The following is a 21,292-nucleotide window of genomic DNA, read 5'->3' as shown; positions in this document are numbered from 1 at the left end:
AGAATCCGACGTGGGTGTAGGGTCTTCTGTGACACGGCATGTTGCTTGTCAGTCTCGGAACGCGCATTGTTGTTCCATGGCGAAGCGAGGTGCGGTGAGGGGTGGTTTAGAGGCTTTTGCTGGGTTTTAATGCTCCTGCCTCACGGAGAAGAAGGAGTTAAATGCGAGTTCCAGCCCTTCAAGTGGTGACGGTCGCGTCTTGAATCTGACTAGATACCAGACCAGATACACAGAATCAAGACACTGTTTGTTTCATTCCTCGCAACGAAGAGACCCGCCAGTGCTGTGGAAGTACATACCCGAGATAGAACAGCAGTCACTCAATACCCATAGATGAATCTCTTCTTATAAGCTCTCAAATTCCTAGTCATGTGTGCGGTCCGATCGAGTATCTATAGCAAGATCACGAAGTCAGAAAGCCAAAACAACGCGACTTCCAAGGCACCGACATAAAATCAGCCGCAACCAGACCAAGCAACTCGGACTGGGCCATAAAAATCCCGACCGCAGGATTTCAACTCATACAAAAAAAGAAAAAATTAAGTGCGAGCAAATGAGGTTTGCCCGAATCCCGTCTGACAGCCAAAGTGGGCGGGGCAACATTATGCCGAACATTCCCAAAACAGCTGCAGCAAAGTTCGCACTTCACCTCGTCCTGTCATGGAGACCCTGAAGATTGAATCAGCCTGAAATGTATCATTATTTGGGAGCTGATTCCGGGGTCTTGGGGTCACAACGGAGGAACTTTCGTCCCATTCCAAACTCTTTGTCATCTTGTCAATCCCGCGTGGGAGGGCGTTGGCTAGATAGCTGATTTACTATATATCTGTCCACTTGAAGATTCCAATGTAAAATTCTCTTTTATCCTCAAACAGGCGCTGCGATATATAAAGATATTTGCCCTTGGGACTACGAGGGTCTCTTTATCGTGTCATTAATAGTCGCTACACACCATGGCGGACACCGATTTCCCATTCTACAGACGTGGAAGTGCCTCACATGATGAGAGTGCGAGACCACCTTCTTATGTGAAGCCTAAGAATCAGGATGTCGATGAAAAATTTGCCCTGGGACGGAGGGGAATCCTGGTCTTCTTCACCTTGTCGGTTCTTACATTGATGGCTGCTCTCGATGGAACTTCGTTGTCTGTTGCCCTACCGGTGAGTATCAGATTGAAGATCGCAGCAGACATAAACTGATAAAGTTTAGGATATCGCAAAAGAGCTGAACGGAACAGCGATAGAGGCATTTTGGAGTGGTACCTCGTTCCTACTATGCTCAACAGGTATGATCCATCGACATTCATTCTATTTTGGCTCGCCTCTTACATTCATCAAGTGTTCCAACCGAGCTTCGCTTCTTTCTCGAATATTTTCGGCCGCCGTCCTATGATACTGATCGCCCTCGTGTTCTTTTGTGTCGGTGCTATTATCTCGGCAATTGCAAATAACTTTACCTACATGCTAGTCGGTCGATCTATACAAGGTGTCGGTGGAGGTGGAATCATTTCACTGAGCGAGGTCATAATTACTGACCTCGTTCCTCTCCGATGGCGAGGGCAGTACTTCGGCATATTGAGTGCAATGTGGAGTGTTGGCTCAGTGACCGGACCAATTCTTGGAGGCGGATTCGCCCAAAATGTATCATGGGTGAGTTTATATCGCTCGGGAACACCAGTGATAGCTCTAACCACGGAGTATAGCGATGGATTTTCTATATTAACTTCCCTTTCATCGGCATCGGCTTGATACTCGTCATTCTCTTCCTCAACCTGAAGCTCGCACCTAGTTCCTTGATTGAAAAGCTCCGACGAATCGATTATTTCGGAACTGTTCTCTTCGTCGGAAGTATATCATCCTTCCTCATTCCGCTCACCTGGGGTGGAGTCTCCTACCCCTGGAGTTCATGGCGGACATTGGTCCCTCTCTGCGTGGGAGGCGCTGGTCTCCTCTTTTTCGCATTTTACGAGTATCGCTTCGCCTCCGACCCGATCATTCCACCGGTCATTTTCAAGAACCGCACGGCAACCGCCTCATTCATTGGAAGTGTTCTCCAGGGCTTCATTCTGTGGTGTGCACTCTATTATCTTCCTCTATACTATGAGGCCGTGAAGGAGTATAGCCCCATCCTTTCAGGCGTGGCCCTCTTCCCTGAGACTTTCACTGTTGCCCCTAGTGGTATGGTTGCTGGAATTCTCATCACAGTGACTGGTCGTTACCGGTGGGCTGTGTGGCTGGGATGGGTTCTTTCAACCATCGGTCTTGGCCTACTGTGTCTGATCAAAGTCCACACCAGCGTCGTTGGCTGGATTTTCCTGAACATTGTCTCAGGTCTGGGACTGGGAATTCTGTTCCCCTCCCTGGGCTACGCTGTCCAGGCTTCTTCAGAACCAGAGAACCTCGCTATCGCGGTTGCCATGTTCAGTTTCTTCCGTGCCCTCGGCCAAGCCATTGGTGTCGCGGTTGGCGGAGTGGTCTTCCAGAACCGCATGTTTAGTAACCTCATGAAATATCCTGATCTGGCTCCCATGGCCGGTACATACAGCAAGGACGCCGCGGGCTTGGTTCAGATTATCAAGGCTATGGCAGACGGTGCGGACAAGGCTAATCTCAAGGAGGCATATACGGACAGTCTGCGCACAGTATGGATTGTGTGCTGTGCGGTCTCCGGTGTGGCTTTGGTGATCAGTTTATTGACTGAGCATTACGACCTAGATCGTGATTTGGAGACGAACCAGGGACTTCGGGGGGATGATGAGACCATTGCAAGCGAGAAGGACTTGGAGATGCGTGCAAGTAGGATGATGGACCCAGAAAGCCGACCTTCCGTGTGGTGATGTGGATGTTCTGAACTAGATTGATGAAGGTACTCTAGAGTGTAAATTGTGCAATAATATAATAATCACATTCTCCATTCAAGTCAATACCGAGCCATTTTATACCGTACGTCCAAACCCTCGAATCAGGGTTTTGATTCCCTCGCCTCGCTTGGTAGTCTCCCACGCCTCCACAACATTCTCAAATGGCACAACCTTTGTGATGAGAGGTCTCAACTCAACCTTTCTCGACTTCACCAGCTCCAGAGCCAACTTGAAATCCCCTGCGCCATACCGATAGCATCCCTTGACAGTAATCTCATTCTCAGACACCGTCGAAATAGGGAAGTTGACATTTCGATTCCCCAATCCAGTCTGCACAAACGAACCCCCAACTTTCAGCGAATGAATTGCCGTCTGAATACACGACTCAGCCCCAGTAGCCTCAATAGCAACGTCAAAGCCAGGAAGATCAGCCTCGGAATCAACACATTTAAGCCAGCCCCGCAACCCAACAGCATTCTCCTCAGAAGTCAACCCCCGAGCAGGAATCGCAGTCCGAAAACGAACCCGATCCTCCCCCACAAACTTCTTCGCAAACTCCAATTTATCATCACTCAAATCCACAGAAACAATCAGATTCGCCCCAAACTCCCGCGCAACAGCAGCACAAAGAAGTCCTACAGTCCCAGCTCCAAAAACAATAACCCGATCCCCAGGCTTAACACCAACCTGCCTCACAGAATGCACAGCAACAGCCATCGGCTCAATAAGCACCGCCTCATCAAGCCCGATCCCACCCGCATTCCCAAACTCAGAGTCAAACGAGCCAGAGATCTTATAGCAGCAATCAGCAGGAACCTTAAAGAACTTCGATAACGTGCCATGCGTGTAAGGCGGATTCGCAGCGAACTTCATCTCAGGACAGAGATTATATTTGCCCGCTTTGCACTTTGAACAAATGCGACAGCCGAAGCCCGGCTCGATGGCTACTGCGTCGCCTGGTTGGAAGTTTTTCACGCTTGGTCCGATGGCGTGTACTGTTCCTGAGGCTTCATGGCCCATTACTAGGGGTTTTGTGTGTGAGACATGGTTTTTGACGCCGCCGTGGAGCCAGAAATGGACCTTTTGGTTGTTAGGTCAGACAAAAGATGGTGTAGGTTGTGGGGTATGGGTATGGGTTCAGTAGTACGTACATCGCTGCCGCAAACGCCCACGTATTCGATGCGGATGATTACATCGAGGGGGTCATCGATGGTTGGCATAGGTCTATCTTCGAATCTGGCATCGCCGGGGCCGTAGAGGAAGCATGACGGGTTCTGCATCTTGAGTATGAGGTATATGAAAGGGATAGGATGTTATATTCGAAGTAGATGTTTGATAGCCAAATGTGGGTGGTTGCTTTACGCTAGTCAAAGCTACTATAGTAGTATTTATCTAGCTGAAAGCTACCCTGGGATTTGGATTGTCTTTATAGGTTGTCATATTTACCCCCCAGTTCGGGTGGTCGGACGCGGGGGAAATTTCGGCAGACAGTCGACCGATGAACCGGACAGGCTGATTTTAGGTTACTTTTAGAGCTAACTTATATATAGCCCAGTGTTGTACAAGTACCTAGATACGCTCAAGGGACTTAAAGCTAAGCTATCTTCAACTGAGATACAGTGGGTACCTATGTACTGTAGTGGTGGAACCCGTGACAGTGGCGTATTAGTGGCCTGAGGTATCACAAATGCCTTAGGAAGGTTGCATGCAATCTTTTCCTAGAGAGAGCAGCATCCTACCATCATCAATATAACTACAGTTTTTCCCCTAGATTCTTCTTTTATGATATAGCCTCATTTCTAGTGCGATAGTCACTTATAGAGACTGCTCTCTACATCTGTACAGGACATGGGAGTGGTTGGTTGTGCTGTCTCTATTGATATCGACCTGTCTGCTATGTCAGACTGCCATCATGCCGTCCCCATTTCATTATATAAAGATATAGTATATTGAATGTAGTAGCTAGGAAGAGATCTTCGTTGATAAATCATACGTTATATAAATATTTTGACTGCGGATCGAATAAAATTCCCTAAGTAACATACCACCGTAGTCATATCAACTGACAAGGGTAACAACCTTCTATCTTGTACCATACCCGGTCGATTGCATTAGCAAGCATCAGAAGGGGCTGTTTCTTTCTACGTCCTAGACGTCCGCTAAACCAGGTATGCAGCGAAGAAGGACAGCCGTGGGGCCATCCCCGCTTCAACTAGCTTCCCCAGTGTGTTAAGAAGTGAGATCAGGCGGTAGGATCCCGGTAGCGAGTAGTCTGGCTTCCCGGGCTTCCGCAACTACTTAAAATAAATCTAAGATGAGTCCATCGTCCATCCACACCACTGAGCAGCCGTCAGATATAGACTGGATATGAAAATGGCGAGCTCCTTGTGTTGAAGAGAGTGCTTAGAGAAGTAAAGGAGTAGAGATAATCAGTGAGACTGCTTTTATTTGGATGATTAGCAACAAGAAAATATAATCACTTCTGTGCCCACTGTATCATGCCTATATCGAGTCTTCGAACCTGCTCGAAGAATATGTTCTAGTCACTCTATAGCTGCATCTGCAGTGAGTAGAGAGAAATTACAATTGCAATCTGAATGTGGCAACTTCAAACGCACGTAAGGCGATGTTGACTTTCCCATCTTGGATTCCCAGTGGCTCCTCGTCATCCTCCAAGATATTGCACTTCCACACTTTGGTAACTGGCAGGGTGGTTTCGATGATACCGCTTGCATGCCCTCCCAGGCTCTCAAAAACGCGGAGGATGATACTCTGACCCTTCCTGCTTTCAAAGTCACCCAACGAGACGTCTTCGTCATCTTCTCCACGTTTGATAGCATCAAGTATCAATGATTTGTTACCGGTCAGGTTGATGTCGTTCAACGATGCTGAGCCTGGCCCCGGAAGCAAATTCATGGGATTGTTGAAGTTGTATCCTGCACGAACGGTTCTAAAGTCCAGAGGGCCCTGATGGGGGAAAATCGCGTACCTGATATGGTGATGACCTGCCGAAATGTTAGCGAAATGAAATTGCATGCTGAAAAATGTGTTTATAACAACTAACCCATATCAGCGCAAGCATCTGGGGCCTTAGGAGAGCGTAGGAGAGACAAGCGCATGAGATGACCACAGGTAGCAAAACCATATTTGCTGTCGTTCAGAATGGAAACACCGTAGCCGTTTTCGGAGAGATCTGCCCACTTGTGACAGCAAACCTCAAACTTGGCCATGTCCCACTGTGTGTTGTAATGTGTTGGTCTTTTGGCAATTCCATATTGAGTTTCGTATGAAGCCTCAGTGTTCGTCACGTTAACGTCGAATTCGACCTTCAGGAACTTCATGTCCTCGTGCCATTCGACCTCGGTATCGATTTCGATACTGGAGGGTTCACCATCTATCGGAGCATGCAGACTAATGGTCGATTTCAGCCAGCTCTTTTCGCTGATGATCGTCTTGGTGACAATGCTCGCTTTGTACGGGCCCTGCTCAGCGATGGCCGAAATTCCACCCTGCAACTCCTTTCTGGAGTTGAGATGGTATACCTCGACATCCCAAGCCTGACGGTACAAAGGCTTATCATCAAAAATAACGAATTGATTAGCCTTGCCGCCATTGGCGAGAACCTGGCGGTTATCTGAGAGATCAACAAGAGAGATAATTGACCCATTCTTGATCTCTAGCTTGTACTGCCCGTTCGATAGTTCAAACACGCCTTTTCGGACTTCTTCAACGCTAACAGCAGGCCCAACTGGTGTTGGTGGAAGCTCTTCGACAGGAGCCGCACCAAAACCTCCCTTGATCACAGCATACTGAGAGGACGGAAGTTGAACCAATTCCTTGCGGGACCATGGCAGGGTGTTGAGAGCAATTCTGCCCTGCTCAGAGGATGCGTCATGCAAGAATCCGAGTGCTGAGAGTGCATCTTTGAGCAATCTTTCTCCACTCGCAAACGCCTCAGCGTAAAGCTTATCAGAGTCATCGTAACACATCCTGATGCAGCTCCCTGGTAAACAGTCGTGAAACTGGCATAATAGGATGCATTCCCAGATGTCATCAATCTCTGTTTTCGGATACTGGTAACCGCTGTTTTTGATGCTAGCCAGAGTCGCGAGATATTCAATATCGTGGACCATGATTTCAGCTTTTCGGTTGTTCCATTTGGTTTTTGCCTGTGTAGTATAGGTTCCTCTGTGCAACTCAAAGTAGAGTTCTCCGTACCAGGTAACGAACTCAGTGCCACTCGCCGCTTTGTTTTCTAATGCCTCGAAGAACTCGTCCACTGACTTGCCCTGGTGAACTCGAGGCAGGAGTCCGACTTTGTCGCTCAAGCCACGGAACCGACGCAGAGCTTCAATTTGCTGGAATGTCGGACCGCCTCCACCGTCGCCTTTCCCGAAGATCAACAGAGATGAGGCGTCTTGATCCAACGACTTATGCTGATCAATGCTGTTGACAAGTTCACTGAACTGAGCATCCGCGTTGTAGGTTTCTGAAGGGGGCATATGGCATAGTACTTGACTTCCGTCAAGAGCGACCCAGTTGAAAGTTGTGTGCGGGAAATTGTTAATGTTGTTCCAGCTGAGTTTCTGGGTCACAAAACGATGCATCCCGGCTAGGCGACACAACTGCGGAAGCTGACTGGTATAGCCGAAGGTGTCTGGGAGCCAGAATGTTTGAGATCGCTTCCCGAATTCTCGCTGAAAAAATCGCTGGCCATAAAGAAATTGGCGAATCAAAGATTCTCCACTGGGCATGTTGGTATCATGCTCTACCCAACTGCCACCGATAGGCTGGAAAGCTCCTTGCTTGACTTTTTCCATGACTCTCGCATACACTGAAGGGTAATACTGCTTGAGCCATTTAAATTGCTGGGCGGAAGATGCAGTAAAACGGTGTTCTGGGTAGCGATCCATAAGATCACACTGATTGGACCAGGACCGTGCCACCTTTCGTTTCGTCTCTTCCCATGGCCATAACCAACAAGTGTCAATATGGCAGTGCCCAATAGCATAGACAATTGGCTTGGAATTGGAATCATAAACCTCTGCCCGATTAGCCTTGTCTCCTAGGTACTCATGGCTTATCTCCCTGGCCTCGCGAATGGCAGCGTCGCTCCCTTTGCCAGCCGTAAACACATCAATGATGGCGTTGGCAACCTGTAGCGCCTTGTGGGCCTCCCATGAGTGTTCAGGAAATTGGCGCGCCGCGTCTATTGTTGCAGACGGTTAGTGATCCCTGACCAGGCACGCAGCGAAAACCATGACATACCGCTAATGACAGAATAGTCAAAATACAATGCTCGTGCCTCTTTGTTGACGGCCACGATCTCAGCTTTCTCCAGAGTGAAATAGCGGTCAGGGTCTGGAGGCTGGTTTCTTGCGCCTTTCCCAAGGCCAAACATCCCGTTGCATGCCATTTCTAAGTAGAATGTGTGTTCTTTGCCGTCTTTGAAGCGAGGGGGAATAATCCATTCTACCCGCTCTCCGTCTCCACTGAGGCCCTGCAGCGGGTGCCCGTCTTCCGTCCAGATCATACCTTCGTTACTGGCCTCCCAGTGTAACTCTATGATCTCTTCATTCAACATCTCATGAGGCACTCGCAGTTGTACCTTGAACCAGTGAGTCGACCACCCAGGCCCGAAGGATCGGCCTCTCTCGGTGGGTTGGAACTGTTGCGATATGGCTTCCTTGAAAGTAGGCCGTGAGAGGTTTGGGGCGGACCACACAGATAGTTCTATGGTCGGCTCGCCAATAAACCGTGCCTTGTACAGCGATCTAGCGGCAAGTGGAGAAGATGTTTAGTGTTCGAAGACGAATGATGCGGAAAGCGATAGATCTTACGAGAGAAGATTTTGCGTCTCATATTGACCGGGCTGGATGAACGTCTCCAGACGATCTCGGTAGATGCTATGGATTTGTTTGCCAACTGGCCGTGCTGAGAACCTCGGGTAATTGCTGTCTTGACTCATTTTTACAGTCTCTTTCCTGCTCCTGTAGGGATACGGAGTTGTGACCTGTATTCAGAGCGATCGTTGACTTGTACTTCGGATCTCACTGAAGACCGGATTGAAGAAACTTAGATACGGATTGTGCTTGGGTAGTGCTTGATTTATAAGATCCAATAGGTGGACCTGATTGTCCCTCTAATTTCCAAACTTGGATGACTGGACTATACCAGAACAATATCCACGAATGGCCGTGTTGGTGTCTCTGCTGATTGCTGTGCAATAATGCCCCCTTATCTAATTAGCCAGTCGGCAAATGAACTCAATCAAGAACTCACTGAATCCACGGCTCTACAGTAGTAAACATCATGTGGCCAAATGGGTTTAAAGTTACGGCCTAGTCCTTATTGAAGGACAGGAGCCGAGTCGTCAGCAAAAAGCCTGAGATCAAAGGCGGGGAAGACTGTGGTAGCCAATGTGCAGACCAGTATGATTGCGAACGAACACGGATCTCCCCTTTACTTTCGGTGCCAAAAAACCCGAGAAAATCCAAATGCGTTGCGGAGAGTTCCTTAGTGTTTTGGTTCAATTCCCGCGGAGGGTTGATGTTCGCCTCTTCTTTCACGTGGTGAGAGAATAAGCCTTGGGAAATACGCGTCGACCCGTGGTCGGGGAAGCAACTAGTCTCAGCCTCATTCGACCGTCTTCAACGTTCCTGTGCGGGGTACTCCGTCGTGATTGTACCAAAAAAAAAGCCAAAAGTTAATTTAGGCTCTTGGAATTCTAGCAGATTTGGATCAGTAACCACCAAACGCCGAGCTGATTCGCTTGGTATTCTCCCGAGATAAGGGGGGATCAGGATCTGTGTGGATAGCCAGCCCTTTTGGCTGGGGAATTCCGTAGCCTCAACCCAGTTGAATGATATTCATGCATCAATACCCCTCCTTTCTTGTGACGAGAGGGCTGAACCATGCCTTTTATGGTCATATAAAGTTTTGGCTCAATAACCGTCAAACGCCTGGCGGCTAGTAAGTTGTGCAATGGCATTGGAAGGATCGGGTCAGCTCTCTTAACGGCGATGCTTGGGCCTTGCCCCAATGTAAAGCGTTAGTTTGCGGGGAATCCGGGGGATAATCTGGGGAATAATCTGGGCAATCCTGTGAGCTTAACCCTAAAAAGCATTCCTGATAAGCAACTTTAATTTGGCGTTTACTTATAAGCCCAATCTTTTCTCTCCGCCGGGATTATTTCTCTTGCCAGAAAATACACAACAGCCGAAATGGAGTCAACCAAGCCCATGAGTGAGAACATCGAGCATGCTATCCCCACAAAGGGGATGGAAGCTCAGATTGAGAAGGGAAACACTCCCATCATGCGCACCAAGGAAGATGACCTTGGTGTATGGCAAAGCGTGAGGAGATACAAGTGGGTGTCTACCTTGGCAATGGTTGCAGCTTTTAGTGCGTCATTGGATGGCTACCGTAAGTATCAACTCGTCTAAGGATTGGCCCACTCCCATCCTCTAACTGTCAATAGAAATCAATCTGAATGGTGGTATCGTCGCCAACAAGGGTTTCATTCGTCAGATGGCCACTCCTGGGACAAAGATCATCAACAGTAAATATGTCTCTGCGTGGGGTGGTATCCAGGCTGCTGGTCAAACCATTGGGCAAATTGTGCGCCATCTACCGAATTGCAGATATATTCAGGCATCAGCTAACATAAGTTTCCTTGCTCAGTTTCTTCAATACGCCACTGAAAAATATGGTCGAAAGGCAGCTTTTTACACTCTAACTGTTTTCCTTACAGCGGTACAGACCCTGCAACCCTGATAACGTTTATGGAGGCACCGTTTCCTTGAAACGAAGAAAAGGTGCCTTGAGACACGAAGATTAAATTTGCTGATCAAATTGTGTTTCTACAGAGTATCTTCGCAGAGACATTCAGCACTTCTTGGGCCCACTGGCTTGTGGCAAAACTCCTCTCAGGCATGGGTGTCGGCATGTTACAAGCCACTCTGCCGTTCTACATCTCAGAGATTGCACCAACCCAGTTGAGGGGCTTCCTTATTAATGCATACACTTTGTGAGGCCAATCCTTTGTCTAGCTTGGGATGGAGTCGTCTACTAATACTTATTCAAACTCAGTTGGTTCGTTCTAGGGCAGCTATTTGCTTCAGTAGCACTCAACAGACTCAATGCTCACCATCCGTACGACTTCCGAACTGCTATTTATAGTCAGGTACAGAACAGATATCAAGGCGGCTTTAATGGATCCGAACATGCTAACCCATATCTACCAGTGGGCTATGATTGGAATTTCCGTCATTATCATTCTGGTTATTCCCGAATCGCCTTGGTGGCTAGTCAGCAAGGATAAGCAAACCCAAGCCGCCAAGATTCTTCAGCAATTTTATGGTCGGGTTGAAGGATATGATGTTCAGGAAAAAATTGTGCGACTTTCCCCCGGTATGCCTTTGATGGCTGCCTTATTCTAATTCGTTGATAGAATGCAATGACGGCCACGGTCGCTGAGGAGCGTCGTATTGCGAAGGAAAACGCACAAGAGGGGATGTGGGCTATTTTCCGTGGTCGAAACGGTGTCCGATTTATCATTGCAGCATGGCCAAAAATCACACAACAATTCGTTGGACTGTCCGTGTTCAATACTTATGCTACCTATTTCTGTACGTGTCTACTGTCTTCCTGGTTTCGCTGCTGGAATATCTGACACAAGATATTCAGTCCAATATGCTGGCAACAAGGATCCATTCCTGGTGACTCTCATCCTCTCTTGCTGTCAAATCATCGCAATGATCTTCACTTCGACACTCACAGACCGCTTTGGCCGTCGGCCCCTTACTGTGTGGCCCTATGCTGTCACAGTGTTATCTGTTCTTTGCCTCGGCATTATCGGATGCGTTGACTACACGCAAAAAGCCACCAGTTCCCTTCTGGTTTGTTTTGAATATCAATTCAAACATTTAATGATGGCTAACGATAGATTCAGATCTTCTTTGCGTGCTTGGCAACTTTTTCCACTACTGGTGCCTCCGCTATTGGATATGCCTATGCCGCCGAAGTCCCTAGACAGTCTCTGAGAGCGCAGACGGCCGGCTGGTCTCTGGCTTCTTCAAATCTCCTCTCAATCATGTTCAGCTTCTGCACACCCTTGATGATCAATGGGAATGCTCATTGGGGTGTCAAGACCGGTTTCTTGTAAGTGTGCTATCTTGGAGACACCCTATTGAAGTAGAATGATTCAAAATCTGCCTTGATTAGCACTAACTCTCCAAATACAGCTTCGCAGCTACTGGCGCTGTTGCGGTGATCATTGGATGGTTCATTTTGCCTGAAGTATCACTCCGAACCCCGGGCGAAATTGATGAATTGTAAGTTTATAAGCACTCTAGTGGAGAGGGGATGATCGTAGGCACGCTAATACTGATATCTTGATAGGTTTGAAAAGAAGGTGAACTTTCGCAAGTTCAAGGGACACGTCACCGATGTTGAGATTATTGCGAGGGCGCACTCTGGAACAGTCTCCCAGGCTTATGTGTAAGCACATGCGTAGCTAGCATGTTGCATGCAAACGTGACGAATATTGGCTGTTTCTGTCTTACACTCGCCGCATTGGAAACTAGTTCCATCAAAATTGTAGATATTGCGTGGTGGTATACTATTTATCTCGCACTCCAGGGAAACAACCCAGTTGATAAACGCATTCTTCTCGCATTTAGTATCGAAACGCTTGCGACCCGATAGGCTTTTGCTTAATTTGGGGTGAAATCCTTAAGTAATCGCTCAATATAGCGATATTCGACTGCGGACCCGAACTTCGCTTGCCGGCAGATTGAAGCCATGTGCCAGCCAAGAACTAGGAGGTTCATCTGCTGTAGCTCAATATTTTGCTCCTCTCCTTGACCCATGGACGAGTTTTGGGATGCGCGTGATCGTAGAATGAGAGTCTTAAACCAGCAATGGATCCAAGTTCTGCCGTCGGCCTTGGGGGCAATGTAGTCCAATTCGTGGACTTTTCGCTTCAGCTCGTGTCAAAAGGGTACTGTATCAAAGATGAGTGTAAGAACTAGAACAATTCCATTACCCACAACCTCCGCCACCATTGCCCCCATCGCCAGTTCCTGCACCCGGATCCACACCAACAAACCCACCGACCAGTCCACCAAGAGCTATCCCAATCAGAGGAGCATTTCTTTTGCTGTCTTGCTTTTTGGGGCTCTCATGACGATTAGAAGTGACTGGCGTTTTATGCTGTGACGCAGATTGATATGACCTGGTCTGGAACTTTGGCCCTTGTGGCTGTGATACTTGCTGGTTGGTCTTGCACCGAGGTTGTGCTAGCTCGATAGCATCTATCCGGAGAGGCTCCTTTATCTGACGTATATCTCCGATCGCGAGACTATCTTCCGCATGCTGCACCTGCAGATCAATGATATGCCATTTGACTCCGTGGTGGACCCTTGTCTCTATGCTGGCTAGGACGAAGTGTTTGGCGAATTTGAGGACTTGCCCTGGTGGCTTAGGATCGAAAGATTGCTGGAGCCCATCCATCAATTGGTCTTCAAGCTTTCCTGAGATGAAATCGCTCGAAATTTCTGACACGTCCACTCCAGCGTCGAACCGTCCCAGAGACCCTAACATCACACACAACATCTTGTCACGGGGATCTCTTTTGAACAAAACAACCCCAGAAAGCCTTTTTGGTGATTTCTGAATTGGAAAACTACGGCGGTGACTCGTGTTCGCCCATTTTCTAACCGCCTCATTTGATGACTTGATGAATTCGGGTGTCGGTGCTGAATCAGTGCTCAATTCGCCGAATTGCTTCATATTAGACATAGATCTGGGGAAAGTATCCACGATGCGATACCCACCCGATGGATGTGGTTCCTTCTCGGAGATGAAATCTGTGGTACGGAAATAGAGCTCTGTGCACCTCTGGTACACTTCTCACCATCTGTCGAACGAAAATGGTCTGCAAATCCGCTCTGTGTGTGTGGAACTCGACGAAATCATGTGCTCGCACGCGGGCATATTGCTCGTCGCCAGAAGAGAGCTTTTTGAGATAGATGCCCACAAAGGTGTTGTCTGCAAACATAGGAGGCATAGGACAGTTGAGGGCCGCAATGTAAATGTCTCGCTCGTGGGGCGACTTTACTAAGCGAAGATCGATGCGTAGACCTCGGTTCGTCATTGTGTGGGGAGGCAGCACCTCCCAGTTTTCATAAGGGAAAATATCCTGTGATAAGGCAAATCGTCGAGGTGTTGGGGCGAGGAGGCCGTGAAGGGTGTCAGACGGTGCGTCCTCTCGCCAGGCAAAGATTGAATGGTCGTCCGACTGTCGCATGATTTCTTCTTGCAGACGAATGAATGCCTTCTCTTCTCCCTCACCATAAAGAAGTGGCATGTTGACATTGAAAATTCCTAGAAGACAATATGCGACATCTTCAGGTCGAGAGGTCTGTCTTTTTGCCGCCCAGGACATCCGTTCGGCTATACACGCAGAGAAAATAGGCTCCTGATGGCAAAGATATTGAACACTTATACCGGTGATTGTGGATAGTGACTCCTGAAGCTCTATCTTACTCCCAATAGCAATCCAGTCACGAGAAAAGAAGACGACCCGAGCAGGTGCAAGTAGCTCTTGGAGAGTGAAACCACGCGTAAACCATAAGCTGCGGGCAAATTCTGAGTCCGAATCCGTGAAATCAATGTCTGCTGTGACATCCGAAAGATACGCATAGCAGATAGCAGCATTCTGATACCAGGCGTACATCGAATTCAAGCTTTCTGAAAGCTCTGCACTGCTACTCTTATCAATGCAGCAATTGTCCACCCACACATATTCCAAGCCATCTTTCCTAGCCCGATGTACTGCTGAGCGGACTTTGGCGAAAGAAGGCTTCCTTTGAGCAGATTGGTTGACCATGTCCTGCAATAGAACCTCATGTTTTCCCCAGGTATGTGAAAGAATGGCATAAGGAGGGATCTCGTGCGGACGGAATTCGACCAGCTCAAGGTTGGAAGTAGTCAGAAGACGCATTTTGGTATCTGGTCAAATGAAAGGGGAAGAGCGCCGGTACAAATAATACCAGGCTGTCACTGTGCATGGACAATGCTTATTAAGGCTGAGCCTCACCAAACCCCGCCCAAAACTAGATTCTTGTAGCATGTGTATGATAGTTGTATTAACGTTATATGAACAATGGGAACCCGGAAGTGCACAGGACCAAATTTGCCTATATGTGGAGATTGTCCATGTGAATGTATCAGTAGACTCACTGGCTGATGGTAATGATGGAGATGTTCCTGTCGGCAAATAGGTATGCAAAGGCTGAGAAGCAAAGCTAGGAAACTAAATAGATCGAGCCCAATGGAACAACATGCATGTAACCGTGCAAAGCACCAGTGAATTCGATAAACACTATTAACAAGAGACACCGAAAACCTCCAAGCATCAAAGCCTCAGCCTCAGTCTCAACCAAAAAATAAACATGAAAGCATTTCATATGACAAAAAACAAAAAGTCGTAACATCGTAAGGCGAATGTAGTAAATAGTAGAAAAGAAAAGACTTCCAGCATCAATCAACGACCCAGAGCCCCAAGCCTGTCTTTCAATAAATCAATATTCTTCTCATAATCCGTGCTAGCACGCTTGGCGACTCTCTCTCTATCACTATCTTTCAGCATCACTGACCGGTATTGGCCATCGCCGTCTGGTGCACCGACTGTTACCCAGACGAACTTCGTACCGGGGGTATTTGGCTGTGATCGTTCTTGAGTTCCTTGCCAGAACATTTCTCTTGGCATGGATTGATCGGCGGAGACGGCGTCAGCGGAGGCTGGACGACCGCCAAGACGACCATGTTTGATCCAAACTTTGAGGGTATCTTTGATGAAAGCGATTTTCTGGATGAAGGCGTTTGCGTCCAAGATATCGCGAATTCGATCTTCGATTGAGTTCACCGAGTCGCCGTTGGCGATGCTGAGGAATGTAGCAGCTTCATCTGAGGCGACGGCCCGCGTGTCAAACCCGTTCGAGTGCATCTTGCCCTTCGCGGCGAAGTATCGGGCGGCGGATGGCGAGAGATGGTAGAAGTCGATCCAGGGAGACGAGCTGCGGGTGCGGCCTGGTGAGATGACAAGCTTGGTGTGGTCGGGGAAGTTGAACTGGAAGGCGCCGTCTCCGAAGCCCCATATTCCAACATTGCCGAGCCGCTGGTAGAACTTGATGAACTGGCCGCTATTCTGTTGAGGGATGTCATCGTCCATGATACCTTCGTCACCATGGCGACCGAGCGCTCCAATCATGTATTTGCCGAATTGGTCCACGAGCTTCATGCGCTTGATCTTCTCTGCATCGGCTCGTTCGGGTTCAGTGCTTGACTGGGTGCGAGTTCTCATCGCTTTTGAGCTCTTATCGAAAAGTGATGGAGAGATCATTGCTCGTCGGATGCCGCGGCACCCTAACAAGTCATCGTCCCTGTTTTCGTAGAACTCAACCGCACGTCCGTTGCGAGGAACAAGCTGATCCGATTCGGAGTAAAACAGTGGTTTCATGTCGCCGTCCTCGACACTTCGCGCCTTGCGACGAATGTGTCTCTCTCCATCTCGAACCACGACACTTGTTGCTGGCTGCCCGTTTTCTCCTTTGAAAACACATCCAACACTACCGTCATCCAAGACATACCCGATGCCATAGCGATTTGTGTAGTCAACCCATTTAATGACATAGGCATGAGGCTGTTTCCTCGCTCCGCCACGTCGACGACTGGGCGCGTGGTTGACCAAATTCGACAGCAACAGACGCAAGTCGGTGTTCACTTCGGTCAGCGAAGTCCTAGGAAGAAGCTCGCAGAGATCTTCAGTGTGGAAAAGGGGACTCAATCCTAGGCTGGAGCGGGCCCTACCGGCTGTCTTACTATTAGACCGACTGATTCCATTGGAATCAGATCGGGTAAGTCCAGTAGATGAAGACGAAGACTTGGACTGGCTAGACGACGATCGCGCACTTTCCTCGACGGGGCTGGCCTTCCGTCGTTCATATTTCTCCGCGATAGCCTTCGGGTCCATCCTCGACGAGGATCGCAGGGATGTCTGGCGGGTAATCGCTGTGCGTTCCTCGGAAATTGTAGATGGCTGCCGTTCTCTCGTTGGGATGGAAGCCTGTGGCAATTCCGGGTCAGCGGCTGCCAATCTGCGAGACTGAGAACGCGTTTTGCCTACAGTCAGGCCTGATGGCATGCTTGTTGACTTGGTTAATTGAGGAACGACATCCTTTTCCTTGCTGCGCAGAGTCGTTGCTTGAGATGCTGATGCCAGCCTTCGTGTGCGGATGGGACGTTCCGCTAGACCACCAGCGGGTACTTCAGCGGCCAAAGACGGCTTCGGTTCTGCTTCTGGGGCGTCACGGTAAGGTCTGGATGAGGCAGGAGGATCGCTAATTCCGGGTGCCCTTCTGGGAGATAGAGGAGGCACACGAGCTTGTTGGCGAAGCGTTGCGGCATGACTTTGTCCCTCCATGCGCCTTTGTTGGGCAGCAAGGAGGGCAGCGTTGGTTCTTGAAGCTGCCACGGGGTTGGGGCGAACAGCAACACTGCGCCGCGACAGAGTGCTGCTGTCAAGCATGGACTCTTCGCTGCGAACCTTGCGGGAAGTTTCTAACAGACACCAATCCCCATCGAGATCGTGTGGCCATCGGTAAACAAAGTCAGGTGTCAGCGGAACAACTGGACGCAAACCTCTCTGGTCCTCTGCATCGCACTCAGCGTAGGCTGACTTAGAGCAGTTCCTCCCCACAGACTTTCGAGCCGTTCCGTCGGGCTTCTTTCCAACTCCACAGAGAGAGTAGAAAGCAGCCTTACAGGAATGGTACCGCTGACTGGGGTCGTCCACTTGGTACACATAGGCACGAAGCTTTTCGTCGGAATCCAAGCCGTAGCCACCCATCATACAATCACCCCGTGGTGAAGCATCCTTGAGCCATAATGGCTTATTGTAACGACAACCTGCATCCAATTGGCGGGGAATGCAGCCATCGTACATGTTGAAAAATGGGTGTTCAACAATGTCATCCGGATCTGGCCGTTCCTCATCAACCAGGTTCAAGCAGCTTGTAACAAGGTCCTTCGCTTCTTCCGGAATGAAGTTGTTGGTGTCCGATTCCTTGGGCCAGGCATAGCTCAAGTTTCGGACCTTTTTGTAAATTTCTTCTTGTGTTTTTGATTGGAAAGGCGGGTATCCAGTGAGCATGGCAAAGCAAATAACACCCAATGACCAAATGTCCACTTTTTGTGTATGGCCACCTTTGCTCTTATCAAGGACTTCAGGGGCAATGTAGTTGGGGGTCCCACATAGCGTGTTTCGTCGCTTTGCATCCTTGTCTGAGAGAATCATCGCCGCAAGTCCAAAATCTCCAACTTTGATGTTCATATTGTGATCTAGGAACAGGTTCCCCATTTTCAGGTCGCGGTGTGCGACAAATCGCTTGTGAAGATATTTGACTGCCGCGCAAAGCTGAATCATGAATCGTCGCACCTCGGGCAAGCTTAGACACCGACGTTTCCGTACCATATCCATCACCGACCCGTTGGGACATAGCTCTAGGACGACGTATGTGCTGGATTCAAAGGCGAATGCACGGTAAAATTGAACGATAAAAGGATGACGCATTTTAGAGTGAATTTGAAGTTCGGTCCGAAACTGCGAAAAAAAAGGTCAGAACCCTGTCGACTACCGAGACCACATGTTTGGCATACCTTCTCCTCCATCTTTTTCTGAGGCATCTGTGATTTTACCACTTTCATGGCATACACCCGACCGTTGCGCGCCAATGCACCCTCATAACAGACAGCAAATCCACCTTTCCCCAGAAATGCGCCTATCGAGTATCGCTCCCCGCCATCTTCCGGCTCCGAAACTATTGATGGCGGCGGTTCGGCGTGATTCTTGGCTGATGAGGATTTTGTTTGCGCGCTTGGCGGTGCAGTATTCTTGTCGAAAGCCTTACGATCCATGACAAGTTTGGGCTTTATCATCTGGTTCGTAGTGCGTGGGGAAAGGGCCTCCATTCTCATCGGGTCGTTCTTTCTATAGCAGTTGTCGAATTATTGTATCGCAGAGGTCCGAAGGTGCGCAGACAAAGGGTATCGAGCGTCAAGTCGTAAAAAAAGGGTATTAAGTGGTGGTTCTCTAGGGTATCAAGTTGGTGCAAGATTGGTATCCCTGCAACTGTCAAGTCAGAATCCGCTTTACAGTCGGCAACCCGAAGCCAGTCGGTTGAGACGGGAACAAGTGCGGGATAGGAGAAAGGCGTACTGGAATGCAAATCGCTAAAGAAGCAAAACTGTACAGAGCTCCGAAAAAAACAACGGCGCCTCAATTGAGGGTTGGAAGTGGAGGAAGAGAAGACCATAACAGTTTGCTCAATGCGGAAATCGATAAACAGTCCCGAGGTCACGTGTCGGCCATCCCATACGTTTACCCTTGATTGTTATGTCTTCGAATATTATTTATATGTTAGATAGTCTGTAAGTATATGATACAGTCGCTTGGATTATTGTCTGTTACTAAAGACTATCAAGCTTGGCTTGTTGTGGAGTTCCGTTGCCATGATATATATTTTCGTTTGTTTACATGAAACCTTAAAACCCCTCTATGAATCCGTTGAGATCAACGAGAATAATATCAAAAATTCTTGACCTGCCTCAGGAACATTTGCTTTGTTTGCGGTCATGATAGAGCTCTATTGGAAAACAATACATATCATGTCACTCTGGGCCTTGTTAGGGACTTTGAGTAGTTTTCGTCTCGTAAAACCGCTGTAGGATCTATAGTTCCTCTACCTGAAGGTCTGATAATATGGGATAACCCCCACAGTTCCTACAATGCGAGCTTTACGGATTTGGATGCCACTACTCAATTACATGATTGCAGCTATATCTCAGGATATTAACTCCGCTTATGAAAGAGAAGGATCGTGATCATGAAGCAAGGGGCTGGACACATGTTGATCACTGCGCTTCGCGATGAAATAAGAACAAGTAAAAGCCAATAATCGAAAATGAATCCAATGGACTTGTCCTATGGTCAGACTATAGCAACATTCTCAACGCCAGACTCAAGAGTGGATCTGGGGTAAATCAAAGCTCCACGACAACCTTCGCAGCGGAAACTCCCTTTTGGCATAGAGCAACGCCCTCAGCAACTTTATCCAACCCCTTCAACACCACAGCCTCAGGAACACACTTAATAGTCCCATCCTTCAAAGCCTCAGGAAGGAACGTCCCCCAAACACTCTCCACAATCTCCTTGTTATCACCGATATTCGCGGTATCAGTCACTACCAACAATCATCAGCATGAGCCTCATAACCGAACATCTCACACCTCCAATGAAGACACAAAAGAAAAGAACAACTTACCACCAAGGACCTCAACCCCCTCAGGAACATCCGCAATTCTCGGATTATTACTAACGATCCTTCCACACCCAAGACCCAGCACAACATCGACACACAACTTCCAAGTCTGATCATCACCAATAGCATCCAAAGCTCCCAAAAACTCACCCCCAGCACTCTTAACAGCATCAACCAAATCCTGAACAACAGTCTCACTCTTATACTCCAAAACAGCGATCGCACCCAACGACCTCACAAACTCATGGTTCTTACTCGAAGCCGTAGCAACGACAGTAGCACCCGATGCAACGGCAAGTTGAATAGCGGCAGATCCACAACTAGACGAACCACCCCAGACGAGAATCACTTTGCCGATAGGCTCTGGCTTTGGAGACTTGGGAAGAGGGAGACCTAGGCGAGCTGGCGGGTAGAGCCCCATTGCGGAGGTGCTTACTGCTAAGGGGAGGACGCTTCCTTCTGTGAAGGAAATGTTGTCCGGGAGGTGGACGGCAACGGCTGTGTTGATTATTGTGTAGTTTTGGTATGCACTGTCTCGGATTTCGTGCGAGAGGAACCAGTTTGCGTTTCTGGTGTGAATGTAAGCTTTGCGCTAGATCTATAATTTATATGTGGATGTAGCGTTTGCTGTATCTTACCCGGCTACGCGATCACCTTTCTTGAATGTTGTCACGTCTTTGCCTACTTCGTAGACTTCACCGGCGAGATCAGCGCCTAGGATCTGAGTGGAAGTATTGATTAGTTGGACTCATGTATTGCGTCAGAGTCCCTTACGAATGGATATTTGCTTGGGAAGGGTAGATGGGGACCATAGAGCTGGATCTTCCAGTCCACTGTCACATAGCCAGTCAGCGTTCTATCAAATAAAAAGCAGAGGATAACAAACTCGGGTTAACAGCAACCGCCTTATTCTTAACAAGGATCTCATTTGGACCAGGAATATACAGAGGAGCTTCCTGGACGACGAACTTGCCACCCGCTTCGAGGAGCCAGACACCGGTATTCGAGGCCGACATAATGAAGAGTGAAGAGTAATATGAAGACTGAA

General features: G+C 48.5%; 7 protein-coding genes across 7 annotated transcripts; 2 read left to right on the top strand and 5 right to left on the bottom strand.

Moving 5' to 3' along the window:
- Positions 1-953: 953 nt before the first annotated feature.
- PENARI_c015G03751 (uncharacterized protein) lies at positions 954-2,836 on the top strand (the record flags this gene model as incomplete). The annotated part of the gene is made up of 4 exons (XM_022633744.1): positions 954-1,160; positions 1,210-1,285; positions 1,339-1,649; positions 1,703-2,836. The coding sequence occupies 4 exons, from the start codon at positions 954-956 to the stop codon at positions 2,834-2,836; spliced, it is 1,728 nt and encodes a 575-aa protein (XP_022486359.1).
- Positions 2,837-2,935: 99 nt separating this feature from the next.
- PENARI_c015G05176 (NAD(P)-dependent alcohol dehydrogenase) lies at positions 2,936-4,140 on the bottom strand (the record flags this gene model as incomplete). Its single annotated transcript, XM_022633773.1, has 2 exons — positions 2,936-3,940; positions 4,012-4,140. 2 exons carry the CDS (start codon positions 4,138-4,140, stop codon positions 2,936-2,938), a joined length of 1,134 nt encoding a protein of 377 aa, XP_022486421.1.
- A 1,300-nt stretch (positions 4,141-5,440) lies between these two features.
- PENARI_c015G12492 (alpha-mannosidase) lies at positions 5,441-8,828 on the bottom strand (the record flags this gene model as incomplete). The annotated part of the gene is made up of 4 exons (XM_022633937.1): positions 5,441-5,865; positions 5,925-8,069; positions 8,129-8,634; positions 8,701-8,828. 4 exons carry the CDS (start codon positions 8,826-8,828, stop codon positions 5,441-5,443), a joined length of 3,204 nt encoding a protein of 1,067 aa, XP_022486405.1.
- A 1,255-nt stretch (positions 8,829-10,083) lies between these two features.
- PENARI_c015G10515 (uncharacterized protein) lies at positions 10,084-12,365 on the top strand (the record flags this gene model as incomplete). The annotated part of the gene is made up of 11 exons (XM_022633888.1): positions 10,084-10,285; positions 10,341-10,480; positions 10,544-10,615; positions 10,729-10,889; positions 10,952-11,045; positions 11,107-11,256; positions 11,313-11,490; positions 11,549-11,760; positions 11,814-12,022; positions 12,106-12,195; positions 12,263-12,365. The coding sequence occupies 11 exons, from the start codon at positions 10,084-10,086 to the stop codon at positions 12,363-12,365; spliced, it is 1,611 nt and encodes a 536-aa protein (XP_022486279.1).
- Positions 12,366-12,904: 539 nt separating this feature from the next.
- Positions 12,905-14,867, bottom strand: PENARI_c015G03401 (uncharacterized protein; the record flags this gene model as incomplete). Its single annotated transcript, XM_022633733.1, has 2 exons — positions 12,905-13,717; positions 13,779-14,867. The coding sequence occupies 2 exons, from the start codon at positions 14,865-14,867 to the stop codon at positions 12,905-12,907; spliced, it is 1,902 nt and encodes a 633-aa protein (XP_022486296.1).
- Positions 14,868-15,410: 543 nt separating this feature from the next.
- On the bottom strand, positions 15,411-18,895 carry PENARI_c015G10738 (CDC5/polo family serine/threonine-protein kinase; the record flags this gene model as incomplete). Its single annotated transcript, XM_022633893.1, has 2 exons — positions 15,411-18,527; positions 18,584-18,895. 2 exons carry the CDS (start codon positions 18,893-18,895, stop codon positions 15,411-15,413), a joined length of 3,429 nt encoding a protein of 1,142 aa, XP_022486232.1.
- A 1,071-nt stretch (positions 18,896-19,966) lies between these two features.
- On the bottom strand, positions 19,967-21,260 carry PENARI_c015G01636 (zinc-binding alcohol dehydrogenase family protein; the record flags this gene model as incomplete). Its single annotated transcript, XM_022633694.1, has 5 exons — positions 19,967-20,166; positions 20,248-20,813; positions 20,883-20,965; positions 21,019-21,077; positions 21,131-21,260. 5 exons carry the CDS (start codon positions 21,258-21,260, stop codon positions 19,967-19,969), a joined length of 1,038 nt encoding a protein of 345 aa, XP_022486329.1.
- Between the last annotated feature and the right edge of the window lie 32 nt (positions 21,261-21,292).

This window comes from Penicillium arizonense (genome assembly GCF_001773325.1).
Source record: "Penicillium arizonense strain CBS 141311 chromosome Unknown PENARI_contig015, whole genome shotgun sequence".
NCBI classification, from domain to species: Eukaryota; Fungi; Ascomycota; class Eurotiomycetes; order Eurotiales; family Aspergillaceae; genus Penicillium; species Penicillium arizonense.
The sequence above is the reverse complement of the archived record's forward strand: the minus strand, read 5'-3'. Positions and strand labels throughout refer to the sequence as shown.